This window comes from Pistacia vera, unplaced genomic scaffold, assembly GCF_008641045.1.
Source record: "Pistacia vera cultivar Batoury unplaced genomic scaffold, PisVer_v2 Contig503, whole genome shotgun sequence".
In the NCBI taxonomy this organism is placed as follows: Eukaryota; Viridiplantae; Streptophyta; class Magnoliopsida; order Sapindales; family Anacardiaceae; genus Pistacia; species Pistacia vera.
Genome location: NW_022196339.1, coordinates 1,665,394 through 1,683,202, shown reverse-complemented (window position 1 = coordinate 1,683,202; position 17,809 = coordinate 1,665,394). Strand labels below are relative to the sequence as shown.

The 17,809-nt window shown below is 34.9% G+C and overlaps 2 protein-coding genes and 1 pseudogene across 2 annotated transcripts; 1 reads left to right on the top strand and 2 right to left on the bottom strand.

Annotated features, from left to right (window-relative positions):
- Positions 1-643: 643 nt before the first annotated feature.
- Positions 644-4,940, bottom strand: LOC116105703 (protein SMAX1-LIKE 3-like). The gene is given in 5 exon segments (XM_031392114.1): positions 644-1,406; positions 1,409-1,991; positions 2,081-2,300; positions 2,407-3,656; positions 4,003-4,940. Coding segments are annotated over 5 exon segments (3,144 nt in total). The 5' UTR covers positions 4,879-4,940; the 3' UTR covers positions 644-1,191.
- Positions 4,941-12,314: 7,374 nt separating this feature from the next.
- LOC116105766 lies at positions 12,315-15,224 on the top strand (annotated as a pseudogene).
- Positions 15,225-15,763: 539 nt separating this feature from the next.
- Positions 15,764-16,876, bottom strand: LOC116105767 (transcription repressor OFP13). Its single transcript, XM_031392184.1, has one exon. It carries the CDS (start codon positions 16,764-16,766, stop codon positions 16,035-16,037), a length of 732 nt encoding a protein of 243 aa, XP_031248044.1. The 5' UTR covers positions 16,767-16,876; the 3' UTR covers positions 15,764-16,034.
- Positions 16,877-17,809: the final 933 nt, after the last annotated feature.

Sequence of the window (17,809 nt, the reverse complement as noted above, 5' to 3'; positions counted from 1 at the left end):
ATTGACGTATTACATTATCATTATGTCTCTCTATATAAATCTTCTTCTACATACTTTATCTAATAAAAGAAAATCATTTTTTCTTCTTTATTTTTTAATTATTCTACTTTTTAAATTGAATATAGATCGAAATGACGTGACATACTCATCCATTAAAGACTTTTCTCCGAAACTCTATTATGTTCATGCTAATCAAAGAGAAAATCTTCGGTGTAATATATGTATGTCACCATAAGTTGATATTATATGTTATTTATTAATTAAAATTATCTTCATATTCATATTCTAGAATTTAAAATGAAATAAGAAAAATAAGGAATGTGATTTTAAACTTGAAAATTATATGGGAAAGCATATATTTGCACATGCAAAATGGTAAATAAGGTCTAAATAAACCCTTTAATTTATTCTTTTTCTTCATCTTTCTCGAATTAATATCACTGAGACTGAGGCAATGAAAAGGAAAGATTGTGTCTTAAAAGGAGAAGATCTGATGAACATGACAGATTTTTGCTTAATTTTCATGCAATAATTAGTTGAGTACAGTTACCTTTTCTTCAAAATCATAAATTAAAAAACCTGAAAGAAATTAATTATAAGGCATAAATAATATAATTAGAAGCAAAGAACTAATATTAATTAATATTACAAATGCAACAGCAACATCAAAGATTACACTGATTAAATATACACATTGCTGAACATCCATCTAAAAACCTAAATTTACTGTAACCCCCCACCATGAATCATGCATTTTTTTTTTTTTAAAGTATACCAAATTTTTTTCCGCCCCCTGTTAGTTTTGCATTAATTCCTTTACCCCCTCCCCCACACTTCTACTGTTCTAATCCAAAAACAAAAAATCCCCACAAAAAAAAAAAAAAAAAAAAAAAAAGACCATGGAAAATGATGAAGCAGTTCATGTCATGAGCTGGTCGATCTCCCTATCACAATTCTTGAATTTTGAAACGATTAGTCTATCAGAGACTCAGAAGTCTAACTAGTCACCAGTTTCTTCATAGTGTGATCATGATCTTCGACGTTAATGGCAATGTTTAAGTCCAGTGAGACACTTGAGATTTTCTCCTTCAACTTATTATTATCACTGTCCTCATAATTTGGTGATCATCCTTTGGCTTTTTACTTGGAGAGGAACTTGCTTTCGACACTGAAGTACTCATGATCTTCAAGTTATCGCAACTGAAAACGATTGGAGTCTTTCAATGGAACGATTTCACAACCAGGAAGAATTATGTTCCCGCTTTCAATTGCTTGCTTAAGACCCTTTTGAGAGAAATCATCTACTTGTTCGATATCTCCATGAAGAATACGCGATGGATTCTCATTCAACGCCAACCCAAATCTCTCCAAATACGTGCCACCATCATCTCTCGCCCTTTGGTTTGGGTCCTGGAAGAGGAGAAATTTCTCAGCCCGATTGAAGTGAAGTTATTTTGAGAGCCGAAAACAACTTTAGCTATCTCCCTGGCGACCTTTTCTTTGGCCTGAGAATCAGCTCCTGAAAACAACAACCAAGTGTCTTCTTTACCCTCTCTGCAGCACTCTTTCGAGTTGTTTTGTTTCGACCTGCATTGAAGAATGGTAGTTGCAATTTCTTGAACTATTTCTATCTGCCATGGAACTTTTCTCTCCAATGCGTCACAAAGGATCTTCAAGTTCTCGTCGTTGAGAACCTTGAACCTGTTGAGGCCATCGTTGTCTTCCTCTACTGCAAGCTCGCTTGAAGAAGCTGAGTTTGGGCTGGAGTTGGGATTGGATAAAAGGTCTGGTTTGGGGTGGTTTCTCAAGCTACTTTCGTACGCTTCTTCACTGGTTTCGGATACCCAGAACTGGTGCTCTTTCGGTACCCGTTTGGGCTCCGAAATGAGTGGCCACGAAGAGATTGAAACGGAGGAAGGCGATGAGGAAGAAAAGTCAAGGACTTTCTCAGGATACTTGGCGCGTTTCTGGACTGGACTATCGACACATTCCTGAAAAAAAAGAACAGAAAGTTAGTTTTCAGCTTGAAAAGAAACGAGATGAAGTTATTAGTTTAGCATAGTTGAGATGAGATAGAAACCTGATCAGTAATGGCGTTTTTTCTGCTTTCTTCTTTGTATTGCCGGAGCCATGAAGGCAAGGTTGAGTTAGTGGCAACAGTGATGGTGTTGCCGGAGTCTTTCTTTTGAGCTTCCCTGTTGAAACTGAGCGAGCAACCTGAATAGAAATGATTATCAACTCCACCTTCAAAAAGTGGCCAAGCAAATCCATCTCTCTGTGCTTTTGTTCTTGGCGAATCACTGAGAAATTAAGTAAAGAAGTAATCAGATAAAAAGCCAAAAAAATAAAAAATAAAAAAATCAACATCTAAAGTATATAAATGATTGTACTTTTGATCTTAATTACCTTTCAAGGTTGAGGCTTAAACTCAAGCTTCCACCAGGAATAGTTAAAGGATGAAATTCCCACATGGTTTCAAGAGAAGGATGGCCTGTTTTGCATCTCATGTAAGTCTGAAAAGTTGCTATCCCCAAAAGCCAAACTCTTTCACTTTCTCTGGTTTCACACGCCAATCTTTTGAGCTCCATGATTATGAACTCCACAGAAGAATAGCAGTTTCTTCTTTGTTCACCATAAGTTGACCAAAACTCAGCCACCCATTTGAGATCACCTAAATACAAAACAACCCCTCTACCTATATAGCTTTTCACAAGACACCTAAGCTCCACCAGCTTCTGTTCCACCTCTTCCTTTGAGGAATTCCTCAAAGAGAAAACTGGAAGACTAATAAACTGTGCATATCTCAAGTCCCCAGGAACTTGCCCTCTCTCAAATTTCTCAACAATCCCTCTAATTATTCCCTCGCTAGTAGCTAAACAACCCCCCACAATCAGAGTTTTTCTTTTTTTGTTAACTAATGTGTACAAAACACTCATCACATCATCATTTCTAGCTTCATCCGGAAGAGTTTTGATGGTTTTCATGACTCCAAACTGAGAAAAAGATAAGGATTGAGACATGCTAGGACCAAGAATTTGAGGAAGTTTAGTGTTTTCCTTAGACTGCAGGCTACTGACTGGTGGACTTGGAGAACAAATATCTAAAGAAACATCTTCTTCTACCTTGGTTTTGACTTGACTGCTGGAAAAACCAGCTTCTCTCATGACTCTACTGACACTTGGATCGTCTAAAATGGAGATAATGAGCTGTTCTATCTCAATTTTCAAAGCTAAAATTGGTTGTTGCTGGTTCTCGATAGAGCCCCGGCGCTGGTGAGCCTGTGCGCGCTTGAAGGCGGCCACAAGGGCGTTGGAAAGCGAAGGGCGAGGAGAGTGAGGACCCAAAAGAGGGCTGGAAGTCGAGGCGGGGAGGCGATTGAGTGCAACATTAAAGCAAAGCTCTAATGCCTTGCACTGAAGAGGGTGAGAGTGAGATTGTAGACACGCTTTTCGAAGAAGACCAGCAGGAGAAGCGAGCATCGCGCTAGCAACATGAAGAGGCGTGACTTGAGCGTGGCCTCGCCGCCTGGCGAGACTCACAGCTTGCTTCACAATGCCACCAGCCTCTGCGGTTAGAGCCTGAGGCACAGCGCAAAGCCCTGCTCTCATGATTGAAGGGAAAATTTTTTCTTTTCTTGGTAGAAAATACTTAGAAATTTAGGTGGAAGGGTTTCATCAGAAGATGAAGAAATAGTTGGTGAGGAAGAAGAGTGAAGAGTGAAGAGAGATTTATGTAAGTGGGGGAATTGTGCTTTTCTTGTTAAGAGAGGAATTGAAGAAAAAAATTGTTGGGTGATGGCAAAGAGAAAGTGATTTGCATGTGCTTTAACTTTGGCTTTGGCTTTGGCTTTCTCTTTCTTTTCTTTCTATTCTGTCTCTTGCATCATCTGATATAAAGGTGTGTGGATGATTAAAAGTTGGTGTCTCTCAATATTTGAAGTTTTTAAATTACTTATTTTCAAAAGCACTTCCAAGCATTAAGCACTATGAACGGAATAATCACTTTTCTTTTTCTTTCTTTTTTNGAGGAATTCCTCAAAGAGAAAACTGGAAGACTAATAAACTGTGCATATCTCAAATCCCCAGGAACTTGTCCTCTCTCAAATTTCTCAACAATCCCTCTAATTATTCCCTCGGTAGTAGCTAAACAACCCCCCACAATCAGAGTATTTCTTTTTTTGTTAACTAATGTGTACAAAACACTCATCACATCATCATTTCTAGCTTCATCCGGAAGAGTTTTGATGGTTTTCATGACTCCAAACTGAGAAAAAGATAAGGATTGAGACACGCTAGGACCAAGAATTTGAGGAAGTTTAGTGTTTTCCTTAGACTGCAGGCTACTGACTGGTGGACTTGGAGAACAAATATCTAAAGAAACATCTTCTTCTACCTTGGTTTTGACTTGACTGCTGGAAAAACCAGCTTCTCTCATGACTCTACTGACACTTGGATCGTCTAAAATGGAGATAATGAGCTGTTCTATCTCAATTTTCAAAGCTAAAATTGGTTGTTGCTGGTTCTCGATAGAGCCCCGGCGCTGGTGAGCCTGTGCGCGCTTGAAGGCGGCCACAAGGGCGTTGGAAAGCGAAGGGCGAGGAGAGTGAGGACCCAAAAGAGGGCTGGAAGTCGAGGCGGGGAGGCGATTGAGTGCAACATTAAAGCAAAGCTCTAATGCCTTGCACTGAAGAGGGTGAGAGTGAGATTGTAGACACGCTTTTCGAAGAAGACCAGCAGGAGAAGCGAGCATCGCGCTAGCAACATGAAGAGGCGTGACTTGAGCGTGGCCTCGCCGCCTGGCGAGACTCACAGCTTGCTTCACAATGCCACCAGCCTCTGCGGTTAGAGCCTGAGGCACAGCGCAAAGCCCTGCTCTCATGATTGAAGGGAAAATTTTTTCTTTTCTTGGTAGAAAATACTTAGAAATTTAGGTGGAAGGGTTTCATCTGAAGATGAAGAAATAGTTGGTGAGGAAGAAGAGTGAAGAGTGAAGAGAGATTTATGTAAGTGGGGGAATTGTGCTTTTCTTGTTAAGAGAGGAATTGAAGAAAAAAATTGTTGGGTGATGGCAAAGAGAAAGTGATTTGCATGTGCTTTAACTTTGGCTTTGGCTTTGGCTTTCTCTTTCTTTTCTTTCTATTCTGTCTCTTGCATCATCTGATATAAAGGTGTGTGGATGATTAAAAGTTGGTGTCTCTCAATATTTGAAGTTTTTAAATTACTTATTTTCAAAAGCACTTCCAAGCATTAAGCACTATGAACGGAATAATCACTTTTCTTTTTCTTTCTTTTTTTCTCTATAGTATTTTATGTACGTATTGGTAACGTGAATTGTACACACTCGCAAAAGATAATCCAAGAAATTGTTAGTGTCTTTCTGTATTGAGAAAAAAAAAAAAAACTATATTATATAATGGGATATTTGTGTTACCCATATAACAATCTGTATAATAGATATGGGTTTGATACAATAACTTAAAATTTCAACTTAAATATTGATCATTTATATACGGCAATTCAATAGTGTGAGAGTGTTGTCACATCAAAAACTCTTAAATTATTTGACTACAGTTATTTCAAATTTTAAAGTTAATTTACTTTTAAAATAACTATTTATAAAGTTATCTTAACATGTATCCTAAAAACCATAAAAAAAAATTATTTCATTCATAAAAAGATATATATATATATACATCTTTTAATGTGTAAATATGATAAATTTTTTATTGGTTAATAAGATAATGTACTCTCTATTCTATTAGTTGGAAAGGTAAAATGGATGAACAAGTAAAAAAATTACTGTAAACCACCATTGGGTGACTTGATGGTGAAAGAATAGAGGAGGATCTAACATGCTTTTTCAAATTCGAGTCCTTTATGATAAAAGAGTAAGAGCATCTCCAATGGTACCTTTTATTTTAATGAGCATATTTCACATAAATAAAGAGCATCTTCATTAATTTGTAAATATAAAAATTTGTATTCAAATCTAATGGACTCTTTAAATTAGACGTAATAAATAGAAGAGAGACTTAATATGAGAGAGAATTAATAATAAAATGTATAGAAACTTGTAATTTATTAAATAAAATTGGGATAGAGAGTGAAATTTGACTTTCTAGATGTAGAGAGTTAAATTCAATCTTTAATTTATATTTAAAGAATAAAAAGTCTGTTGGATTCTTGTTTTTATAGACAAACTCTTTATAATAAAGAGTTTGAGTCTTATAAGGAGTCCTTTAGAGAGATGAGAATTTAACATGGTCTAACCATCACTAGGTAACTTGATGGTACAAAAGTGAAGGGGTTCAACATGAATTCTTGAGTTCGAGTCCTCCTAAGCACTAGCTAGTAAGATTGGCCATTGAGGAGATTTACCCGATCATTCACTTCAGGATCCCGAGAGATTAATTGAGGTATGCGTAAATTGGTCCAAACACTTCGGATCATCCAAAAAAAAAAAAACATAGTCTCCCGATGTACATATAATATAATTAAATTTATTAGTTAGATATACAAATAAGGTGATAACTGTGTTGCGTCGTGAATTCCTTCTTTGTTCAATAGTTTCACGTATAAAATGTATACTTAGGTTTTAATAACACTGAAGAAAGTAGTGAGTAGTGAGTTAATTTAGAGCTCAAATCCGTAGGATAGAGTTTTGAGAGAAAAAAGAAGATAAAAACCAGATGATGAAAAGAGAAAAAAAAAAAAATGAAAAAGATAAAGTTACAAAGAGCTGAAAAGAGAGAAGACTGGCTGTCTGTTTGAAGGGAATTGGGAACTGTAGTTTTGCTTTTTCTTTTAAAAAAAAAAATATATATATATATTTCTCTCTTACCGAAGAAGAGGAATAATAATGCTTTTGATGATTGGCTGTGAATCATGTAATTCAGAAAAAATAAGAATGAGAAGCACTGTTGCATGAAATTTATAAATCATAAAATCATTCTGTCTCTCTTGCCCCCAAAGTTGGCTTTATCTAGCCCTTCCCTCTACTTCAAATTTCTTTCTATTTTTGCCTTTTTTATTTTTCTATCATCATTTACTTCTTTTTCTTCTATATTTTGGCCCCATTCTACCAATTTCACTGTCTCGTGCTCTATTTTGATGTGAATTTTGAATGACTTTACGCAACATGTGAACTACTTTTAATATGATTCACATCTATTTTTGTTTTTCTTTCATAACAAGTTTGATTTATTCTCAAGTTGTGCAAAAGTTTTCAGATTTATTAAAAATTTTGATCAAACAAAAATTAATGGGGTAAAACTATATCAATTTTAGTTTTTGAGTTAAATTTTACAGCATTAATTCATAACCCGTTCAATATCGATGAATTGATATTTTAAAGACATAAATTACCTTTAACTTCTCTCACTAAAGTGTTTTCCCTAGTTCGAGAGCTTCTCTGATTATATATTTTGTTCAAGAAACTGACTTGAAGATTTTTGTCGGTAATCAATAATTCATATGAGTAATGCTACAGCCACCGAAGGTTGTGCACTGAATCTGTGCACCGAATGACGTGACAAAATCATGACCGTTGATTCATTATCAGTTAATATTAATCAACGGTCAGGATTTTGTCACGTCATTTGGTGCACAGATTCGGTGTACAATCTTCGGTGGCTCTATCATTTTCGAATTCCTATTAGCACTCTTGATGCTTTTATCTTTTTGTAGCAAAACCTCTTTGGAGGAATGATCAAAAGAAAATTTGAAGAACCCACACTAGTATCATCTTTATCTAGTTTTTTTAGTTCAATGAGAATTGTTTTAAAATCTTACTCTTATGGGTGCGTTTGGTTCAGAGAATATTGTATTACTGGTAATATTATATTAATGGAAAGATAGATTACCTTGAAGATTACTAAGAATGTTTAGGGAAATGTGTTTGGTTAGGTTAGAATAAATTGATGAGTATGCTATATTAATATATTTGGTGGGAGGTAAATGAGTGTGTATGTTATATAGATTATTAAATTACTCTCTTTTTTAAATATATATATATATATATATAATCATTTCTTTTAAACTTCTACATTTGAAATTTTGCTAAAACACTAAAGCCATATAAAACTTTAATTTATAGTAAAATCACCCCCACCCACCCCAAACCACTATTAGTAGCCAGCCACCACTGTTGGCACTATCGACAGTCATCAGAATAGCACACGACTGGTCGAATCTGGCTAGTTGTGTGTCGATAAGGTTGTTTCCATGGTCGGATCCATGGCAAAAAACGGCCAGATCTAGTTGTGATCTAGCTGTTTTCGACCAGATCGAAGGCCAAAAATAGTCAAATCAAGGCAGAGGATCTGATCCTTTTCGGCCTTCGATTTGGCCGGAAACAGCCAGATCTATGTACGATCAGCCAGATCTCGCTAATCGTGTCTAAAAGCCGGCCGTATGCCAAAATGGCTACTACCGTCGACGGTGATCTTGGGTGGATGGGGATATTTTGTTAACTTTTAAATTTTTTTGTAATTGGGGTGTTTTAGCTAAATTCTCAAATATAGGGGATCTGGGCTAATGGTTATTTGGTAGACATTTAAGGACAATTGTGTTGAAAATAATATTTAAGTAAGGGCAAAATAGATATAAAATTCACATTACCTCAGTAATCTTTTAATAACATCCATTGGCAAGGTAATATGATTACTCTCTATATTTCCGACAGTAAACACTATTTACAACAAAAGATTATTGTAATATTTTATTACTTGCAAACCAAACAAGAGAATCCTAAAAATTAAATGAAGATTACCAGAGTAATCTTATATGACCCCGAACCAAACGCACCCTATGCACTAAAAACCTTTCATTAACTTGAACACTCCCAGTCCAAACACATTCACTAACATATATAAAACTTATTATATGTCAAGAGAGATTATAGAAAATTTAGGCAGATAAAGAGTTGATCTTTGTAATGTTAAAGCATTTATTTTATGTAGAGTGCATGTGAAAGTTTACAACTAATCTGGTTCATTAAACTCTTGTGAAATAAGTTGATTGAGTTCATTAGTGCTTGTGGGAATAGCCATTCATCATCAACATAATACAAATCATCAAAGACATAAACTAAAGCATAAAATAATTTTTACATGGTTCGGCTAACAGCCTACATCCGTGGGACCAAGTCTAGACGAAGCAAATCTACTATATCAAACACTTGCAAGTCAATTACAAAGTTGAATTTAAGTAAACAAATGTAAAACACTCCATGTTTTACAACACTCTAACTCCACCCTNAACGATCAAAAGAAAATTTGGAGAACCCACACTAATATCATCTTTATCTAGTTTTTTTAGTTCAATGAGAATTGTTTTAAAATCTTACCCTTATAGGTGCGTTTGATTCAGAGAATATTGTATTATTGGGAATATTATATTAATTGAAATATAGATTACTTTGAAGATTACTAAGAATGTTTAGGAAAATGTGTTTGGTTAGGTTGGAATAAATTGATGGATATATTATATTGATATGTTTGGTTGGGAGATAAATGAATGTGTATGTTATATATATTATTAAATTACTCTCATTTTTAAATATTAATATAATAATATTATTATTATTTTTTTAATCATTTCTTTTAAACCTCTACATTTGAAATTTTGCTAAAATACTCAAGCCATATAAAACTTTAATTTATAGCAAAATCACCCCCACCCACCCCAAGCCACTGCTAGTAGTCAGCCGCCACCGCTGACACTGTCGACAGTCGTCAAAATGGCACACGATCGGTCAGATCTGACTAGTTGTGCGTCGATAAGGTCGTTTCCATGGTCGGATCCATGGCAAAAAACTGCCAGATCTAGTAGTAATCTAGCTGTTTTCGACCAGATCGAAGGCAAAAATAGCCAAATCACGGCAGGGGATCTGATCATTTCCGGCCTTCGATTTGGTCGAAAACAGCTAGATCTGTGCACGACTAGCCAGATCTTGCCAGTCGTGTCTGGCCAACCGTATGCCAAAATGGCTACTACCGTCGACGGTTGATGGTGATCTTGGGTGGCTCGAGATATTTTGTTAACTTTTAAATTTTTTTGTGGCTGGGCTGTTTTAGCTAAATTCTCAAATGTAGGGGTCTGGGCTAATGATTATTTGGTAGACATTTAAGGACAATTGTGTCGGAAATGATATTTAATTAAGGGTAAAATAGATATAAAAATCACATTACCTCGGTAATTTTTTAATAACATCCATTGGCAAGGTAATATGATTACTCTCTATATTTTCTACAGTAAACACTATTTACAACAAAAGATTACTGTAATATTTTATTACTTGCAAACCAAACAAGGGAATCCTAAAAATTAAACGAAGATTATCGAAGTAATCTTATATGACCCCGAACCAAACACACCCTATGCACTAAAAACCTTTCATTAACTTAAACACTCTCACTCCAAACACATTCACTAACATAAATACAACTTATTATATGTCAAGAGAGATTATAAAAAAATTAGGCAGATAAAGAGTTGATCTTTGTAATGTTAAAGCATTTATTTTATGTAGAGTGCATGTGAGAGTTTATAACTAATCTGGTTCATTAAACTCTTGCGAAATAAGTTGATTGAGTTCATTAGTGCTTGTGGGAATAGCCATTCATCATCAACATAATACAAATTATCAAAGACATTAACTAAAGCATATAATAATTTTTACATGGTTCGGCTAACAACCTACATCCGTGGGACCAAGTCTAGACGAAGCAAATCTACTATAGCAAACACTTGCAAGTCAATTACAAAGTTGAAGTTAAGTAAACAAATGTAAAACACTCCATGTTTTACAACACTCTAACTCCACCCTCTGGTTGCTCCAATGTTCTTCTACAACCTGCTTGGATAGCTCGAGCTTCACTCAAGCTTCAAGGTCGAAGTCAACTTTCAACTCCACGGCTTGAACTCCCTTCAAGCTTGCATCAAATAAACCATGTTCTAACAAACACTCAATAACAACAATACATAAGCAAAGTATTTTGGGTATAAAACCATATAAGGAACCTGACCAAAGAATAAACTCTTTATAACTTTTAGAGAGCAAAATGGAATATTCAGGTTCAAGAGAAAATGCAAGGATGAAGAAGATATTATATAATCCTTGCTCAACAAATCTTTAGACCGCCAGCTGAAATAGGCTTACACATGTTTGGCTAATTTAGGAAAGTTCTCAACAACTTTGTTGGATCACATCTAAAAAAGGCAAAACAAACTTTCCAATACCACTTCTGAAATGTTAGGCCTTGTATACAGACCTTTCACGTAGATTTCAGAATTGGAAAAAAATATCCTAACAAGCAATGAAAACTCGACACCTATACTAAAGGTCTCACTGGAAAAATGTTTACACAACTAACTTAAATGATTTGCAATAAGTTCAAACTAAGAAAATGTGCACACATTTATGTAAGATGTTGTGACATGTGTAAACTACAGACATGATTGTGTTTAACTAAATAAATGTGCAAACATCAGTTTTAATGTGCACATACATCTTCATAAGTTGACAAAAATACTTATAGCTTATATTAGTAAAATTATATTTTGTTTAGAACATGTTTACAGTTAGAAAATATGCAAGCATAATTAGCAACATATTTATATAATTAATACATTAAATTGTATATTATCGTTTAGGAAGAATGACGAGATAGTTTTATTAATTTTATATATTTTCAAACTTTTAAACTTAGATTGAACCTCTCATTACAGAATATGAGTGAGGATTCGCAATCATAAGAGTTCTTTGTACAACCTAATAGATGAATAATGTGACAATAAACAAGAATATGAGTTTGTAAGTGTTATATTATTTGGATTTGTATGCCCTCTGCTCCTAATTTTTCTTAAGATTTTAATAATCCAATGACACATGAAAGTTTTGGTATTAAAGGATCAAGATTATTTTTTCTTAATTAAATGTTTCGCTTTCAACTATTAAGTATTAAGTTTTGAACACACAAAAATTCTAACATTGAGAAACAAAGAAGGTTTTCTAGTTATTAGGATTAAAAAATCCAGTTTTTCATATAAGTTTTTTCTTTCCCATTATATTTGAATGGTGTTAAAAAAGATTAGGTGGGTAACTCAATTTCTTGGGGATCTATGATAAAAATTTGAGGTTGGCCCAAGCCCAATTGGGCCTGATCCCAGTTTGAGCCCCAAGAAATTGTACAAATTTTGGTGAAACTCATTTTTTACAAATATGAACATAAAGCGTGCTGCCCAAGCATGAAGGTCACCTTACCCTAGCTATAAATATTTCTCAGAAACACCTACTTTTCTGGCCAAAATTTATTTCTCAAGATTTCGCCAGGTGCGTTTTCTTCTTATTCTTATAGTCATTTTGGATATTTATTTATTATTTAACAATATTACTGAGGTTGTAACTTTAATGTATTCTATAACTAATCTTAAAAGTCAATGTTGTGACATTATCTTCTTTACTAAAAATATGATTTTGGGTTGCCAGGTTTTAATGCATATTTGTGTTTAAAATAGAATAGTTGTGTTTTAAGTTGTATAACGAGTGGAATTTGCTGTAGTATAGGACTGTGCCTGTTATGTTTATGATGTTTATGAGAGTGCTTTTGGTACTATCAAAACTCTTTTTATAATTTTATCTCCATTTTTGAAATATATGTTTGGTTGAAATAGTCAAAATACTTTCTGATATCAAATTCTACAAAACCATTTCAATAAGAAAAATGTTTAAAATTTAGATCCTTTTATGTCAAAGTCTTTTGAGTAAAAGTGTTTTTTTGTGAAAGTACACTGAAACTTACAATTTTTAGTTATGTTTTTGTTTTTGTCTTTTTTTTTTTTTTTAACACCAAAATAGTTTCTTACAACAAATGCTACAATGAGCAGAGCCCTCTAACTTGAATGGTTTTCTGCAAATCACCAATATAATAGCGGTTATTAGGTTAAATAATTGTGAACAATATGTAAACTTTATGTAATTGCATTAAAATATTGCTTCTGCTGATTTACACCATGCAATATTTGTAATATGTTCATGTTTGCAAATGGGTATGAGTTGGTTGTTCTTAATTCTTTCTCTAGTACGATTTTCTTATTCCTAATTTGTTTTTTGGTTAATTTTCAGTGCTTTATACTCCTTTTGTTGTTTGAAGCTTAAGTTGATTTTTCATTAATCATATTCTGAATCATCTCTCATCTTGTATATGCAGTCTTTGTGTATTGCAATGACAGGCACTCAAGACTCTAACGTGAATATTGAGATTTGGAAAATGAAAAAGATGATCAAAACACTGGATGGTGTAAGAGGCAATGGCACTAGTATGGTGTCTCTGATCATCAATCCTCGCGATCAGATATCTAGAGTTGTGAAGATGCTGGCAGAGGAATATAGAACTGCTTCAAACATTAAAAACAGAGTAAACCGTCAATCTGTGTTGAGTGCAATTACTTCTGCACAGTCAAGGCTCAAGCTTTACAGAAATGTTCCCTGCAACGGACTTTTGTTTATACGGAACAGGAGTTACCAAAGATGGGAAGCAACAGAAGTTTGTTTATGATCTTGTGCCTTTTAAGCCCATAAATGTATCTCTATACATTTGTGACAATAAATTCCATACTGAAGCTTTGAATTGACTCCTTCAGTCTGATGAGAAGTTCGGATTTATTGTTATAGATGGGAATGGAACTTTCATTGGAACATCAAGTGGCAGAAGTCGTGAGATACTTCATAAATTTACAGTTGATCTTCCAAAGAAGCATGGAAGAGGTGGTCAATCAGTATTGAGGTTCTCACGCCTTCGAGCAGAGAAACGCCACAACTACCTAAGGAAGGCTGCAGAGCTTGCTGCGAAGTATTTTATAGATCCTGCAACAGTTAAGGTTAATGTTGATGGGTTGATACTTGCTGGATCTGCTGAATTTAAAACAGAATTGAGTCAGTCTGACATGTTTGATTCATGCCTCAGGGCAAAAATACTGAAAGTGGTAGACATTTCATATGGCGGAAAAAAGGGTTTCGATCAGGCCATAGAGCTGTCCTTTGATGTTCTATCTAATGTTAATGTTGTAAAGGAGAAGCGTTTGATCGGTAAGTTCTTTGAAGAAATCAGCCAGGATACAGGAAAGTATTTGTTTGGTGTGGATGACACTATAATGGCTCTAGAAATGGGCAGCATCCAGACACTTATTATCTGGGAAGATCTGGATATAAGTCGTTACGCCTTGAAAAACAGTGTGACTAATGAAATTGTCATAAAGTACTTGAATAAGGAACAAGAGACCGACGACACCAAATTCCAGGATTCAGCTACTGGTTCCGAATTGAAGGTTCAGGAAAAATTGGCACTTGTAGATTGGTTTGCTGATCAGTATAAGTAGTTCAGCTGCTCACTTGAGTTTGTCACCAACAAATCACAAGAAGGATCTCAATTCTGCAGGGGATATGGTGGCATTGGGGGAATCCTTCGCTACCAGTTAAATATAAGATCGTTTGATGAAGCTTTTGATGATGGAGAAGCTGCTCAGGATAATGAGTAAGAACTAAGACTTGCTGCATAGTGCCTTTGTGGGATGAACTACTGCAGCCGCTACAGTCAAGTGCCTCACTGTAATGTGCTGCTGCAATATGCTACCTGCTTACATGGAACCAATGCTTATTTCGCTCTTTTGTTTATGTTAAGTTGATAAATTTGCTACTAGTAGGTGACAAACTGATCTAGAAGATTGATAGTGGAAGGTAAATAGTTGTGATATTTGCTTTGTGAGACACTATAATCTGTGTCAAATGTTTAAAGTTCTTTGCTTTAAAGTAGTATTTTGAATTTCCATTTCAACCATATATGCTTCATATTGATATTTTAGGCTAGTTCGATGATCTCTTCAAATATGCCTGGTAATAGGAATGGATGTGGATGTTCCTTTCGCTCTGTTGTGTGGATGTTCCATTTTGATGAACAATTATTGATACAATCGACGGTTCTTCTGGTATAAAAATCAAGTCATTGGGTGCATCATACAAGTCATAGCATCTTAGCCATGAAATTCCTGTTGACTTGTTTTAGTAGATTGCTGGGAACATCTTCATCAAATGAATTCATATCAATCACGCATTTCAACTACTTGAGCCGTTTATATTTGGTGACTTATATGATAGCTATTACGTTTCGGAAACTAAATTTCAAAGATGATTTTGTGAATTGCAGAGATATTAGCCTCAGGTTTCACTTGACAGAGCATCAGTAGAGAATTTTCATGGCCATTCCACATAAACACAGTAAAAGATTTTTCTTTCACCAAGCACTCAGTTCATGACCAAATCAATGTTTACCCATTTGACAACTACCCAGAAATTCTTCACTTATGTGATTTATTTTCTGACCAACTGATCTTTCACTACTTTTCTTTTTCGATGCACAATGGATGCCAAATTTTCTGTGCTACGCTCACGAGATTGGATTGGAAAAAATGCTGATTTGAACATGTAAATTTCTTAAGTAAAATTGCAGTACTTGAATAATGTAAACATATGTTCACAATAATTATATATGGGTTTGGGTAAGTAAAATGTGAACCCACCACCGAAAGTTGACAAATGGAAATTATAAAGCCCGAACATGTGTCAACCATTCAACACAGGCATTCACAATATGGTGCAGTACAATTATCACCGAAATCCAGTCTGTATAATGAAGGAGAGCAACTGTTCCAATACATGAGCTGGCTTTCACAGGGAAAAAAACACGAAAACACAAAAACAAAAAACAAAAAACAAAAAAGAACTCCCTCTCTATTATATGCCATGCATAAAATCTCAAATATTCAGCCATATAATTTCCTAAACAAGAAATCTGCGTCAGCCTGACTCAGGTTTCTAGACTTGGATCAAAATACTAAATAAAAAATAAAACTTATTGTTAAAAAAAGATAGAGAAAATATATATAATGCACTAGAATCTCTTCATTTCTTGTTTATATATTATATTTTTAACCTACTAATATACACAAAAATTCGTGATACATTGAAGCTAAAGCTAACTAAGACAATACCACCATTTTTTCTTCCTCATCAATCTCATTAATCTCAATCTCATGACACAAAGGAGTTAAAGAAGATGAAGAAAAAGAAGAAACAGCAGAAGAATAAGAAGTTGAATCAACAGGAGCTGAAGAAGAAGAATTATTAGAGGCAAGAGCAACAAGGAGATCAACAAAAGCATCAACTATAAATCCATGGTTCTTCTTCCCATTCACTCTCAAATACCATCCCAACAACTCTTCCAAACACTCCCAATCTTTCAACCCATGAGTCTCCACCATCTCCTCCATTGATCTCCTGAAGTCAACGTAAGGATCCTCAGACTCCATAGCCAAAAGTACACTCTCTTTAAAAGGAAACCCTTCAGTCTTCGCCTCCTCGAGGATCGAACTAGTGTCGCCGGGCTCAAAGAACAGCCGTTCTGATCTCGCCCCTCGCACCACCATCTCCAACGACTCGCCATCAAACTCTTCAACGAGAGCGGATTCAGAAGAGAAGCTTCTGGCAGACTCGGCAGTGGATGAGTTTGTGAACCATGTTTCAGGAGTTTCAACTCCTTCATTGTTATTAGCCAAAGGATCAAAGAAGATAGAGTTGACAGTCTTGATAATGTCGTCGTCTCCGGCAGCTCGGAAAGAAAGAGTCTTGGGATGCTTGCATGAAGGCCATTGAAGCCTGGTGCTGGTGGTTTCTTGGTGGTGGTGATTCTTGAAGAAAGAAGAGATCTTCATGAGAGTTAAGAGGGGATTGGTAGTTATAAATGTGAGAAGGTGAGAGTTGAGGAAGAAAGAGAGATATTTAAAGGAGGAGAAGGGATAGGAAGATGGAAAAGAAATGGGAATGGTAGGGCCTGTCACCTGTGAGGCGTGTATTAAATAGTGGGAAAATGAAATTCAATGTCTTATTAAATGGGATCCCTTCCAACAGTGGAATCATATTTTATTCAACTGTTTTTGTTGTTTTCTCAACACTTTTGAGACATTATTTTCTTTTTTCATCCTCTATTATAGCTTCTTTTGGTTCTAATAATGTTAGGTTAGGGTTTTTCAAGTTGATTAATAATAAGGTAACAGTAAGATTATTAGGTTAAAGGTTTATTTCATTAGTGTAGAATGACGATGCCGGTCTGTAGTGTTGGAAAATTTGAGTTACAATGAGCATGGAGGGATAAGATGCTGGCGCAATTTTTTGCATTGTTCTTCTGATACAATTATGCCAATTTCTGCTGTAACAATGAAACATGTGAAACAATCTATAGAGCAACCGAAACCAAACAAATAAACAATCATATGCAAATAATGTAATCAGTAAAGAAAAAGCATACGCGCGATTTACTCAAGTTCACCTAAAAAAATGGTTACGTCCAAGAGAGTCAATATTATTGAAATATCTTCTCAATTCTTTCGTTACAATGAATATATTTGTTAATGACTTGCTCTACCACTCATTCAAAAGAGTTATATGCTTATATACCAGGTGTAATGAGAAAAACCTAATATTACTTAGATCCTTATTCCTAAGCCTAAACCCTATTAAGAATTTAATTATTTAGAAAAATGATCCAACGGTTTTTTTTTGTTTTTGTTCTAATCTTTTTTTTTTCTTTTTTTGTTCCCCATTTGCTTTTGGCAATTGAGTTGTGACCTTTAGCTGACTAGCTCATGTTGATGAGCTTTGACATCTAGCTACGACCTCAATTGTTGAAGTGGTTGCCAACCCCAACAACATGAACGATCAGATTAGTGAATTTTTTTATATAATTGTTTGCTTTTGT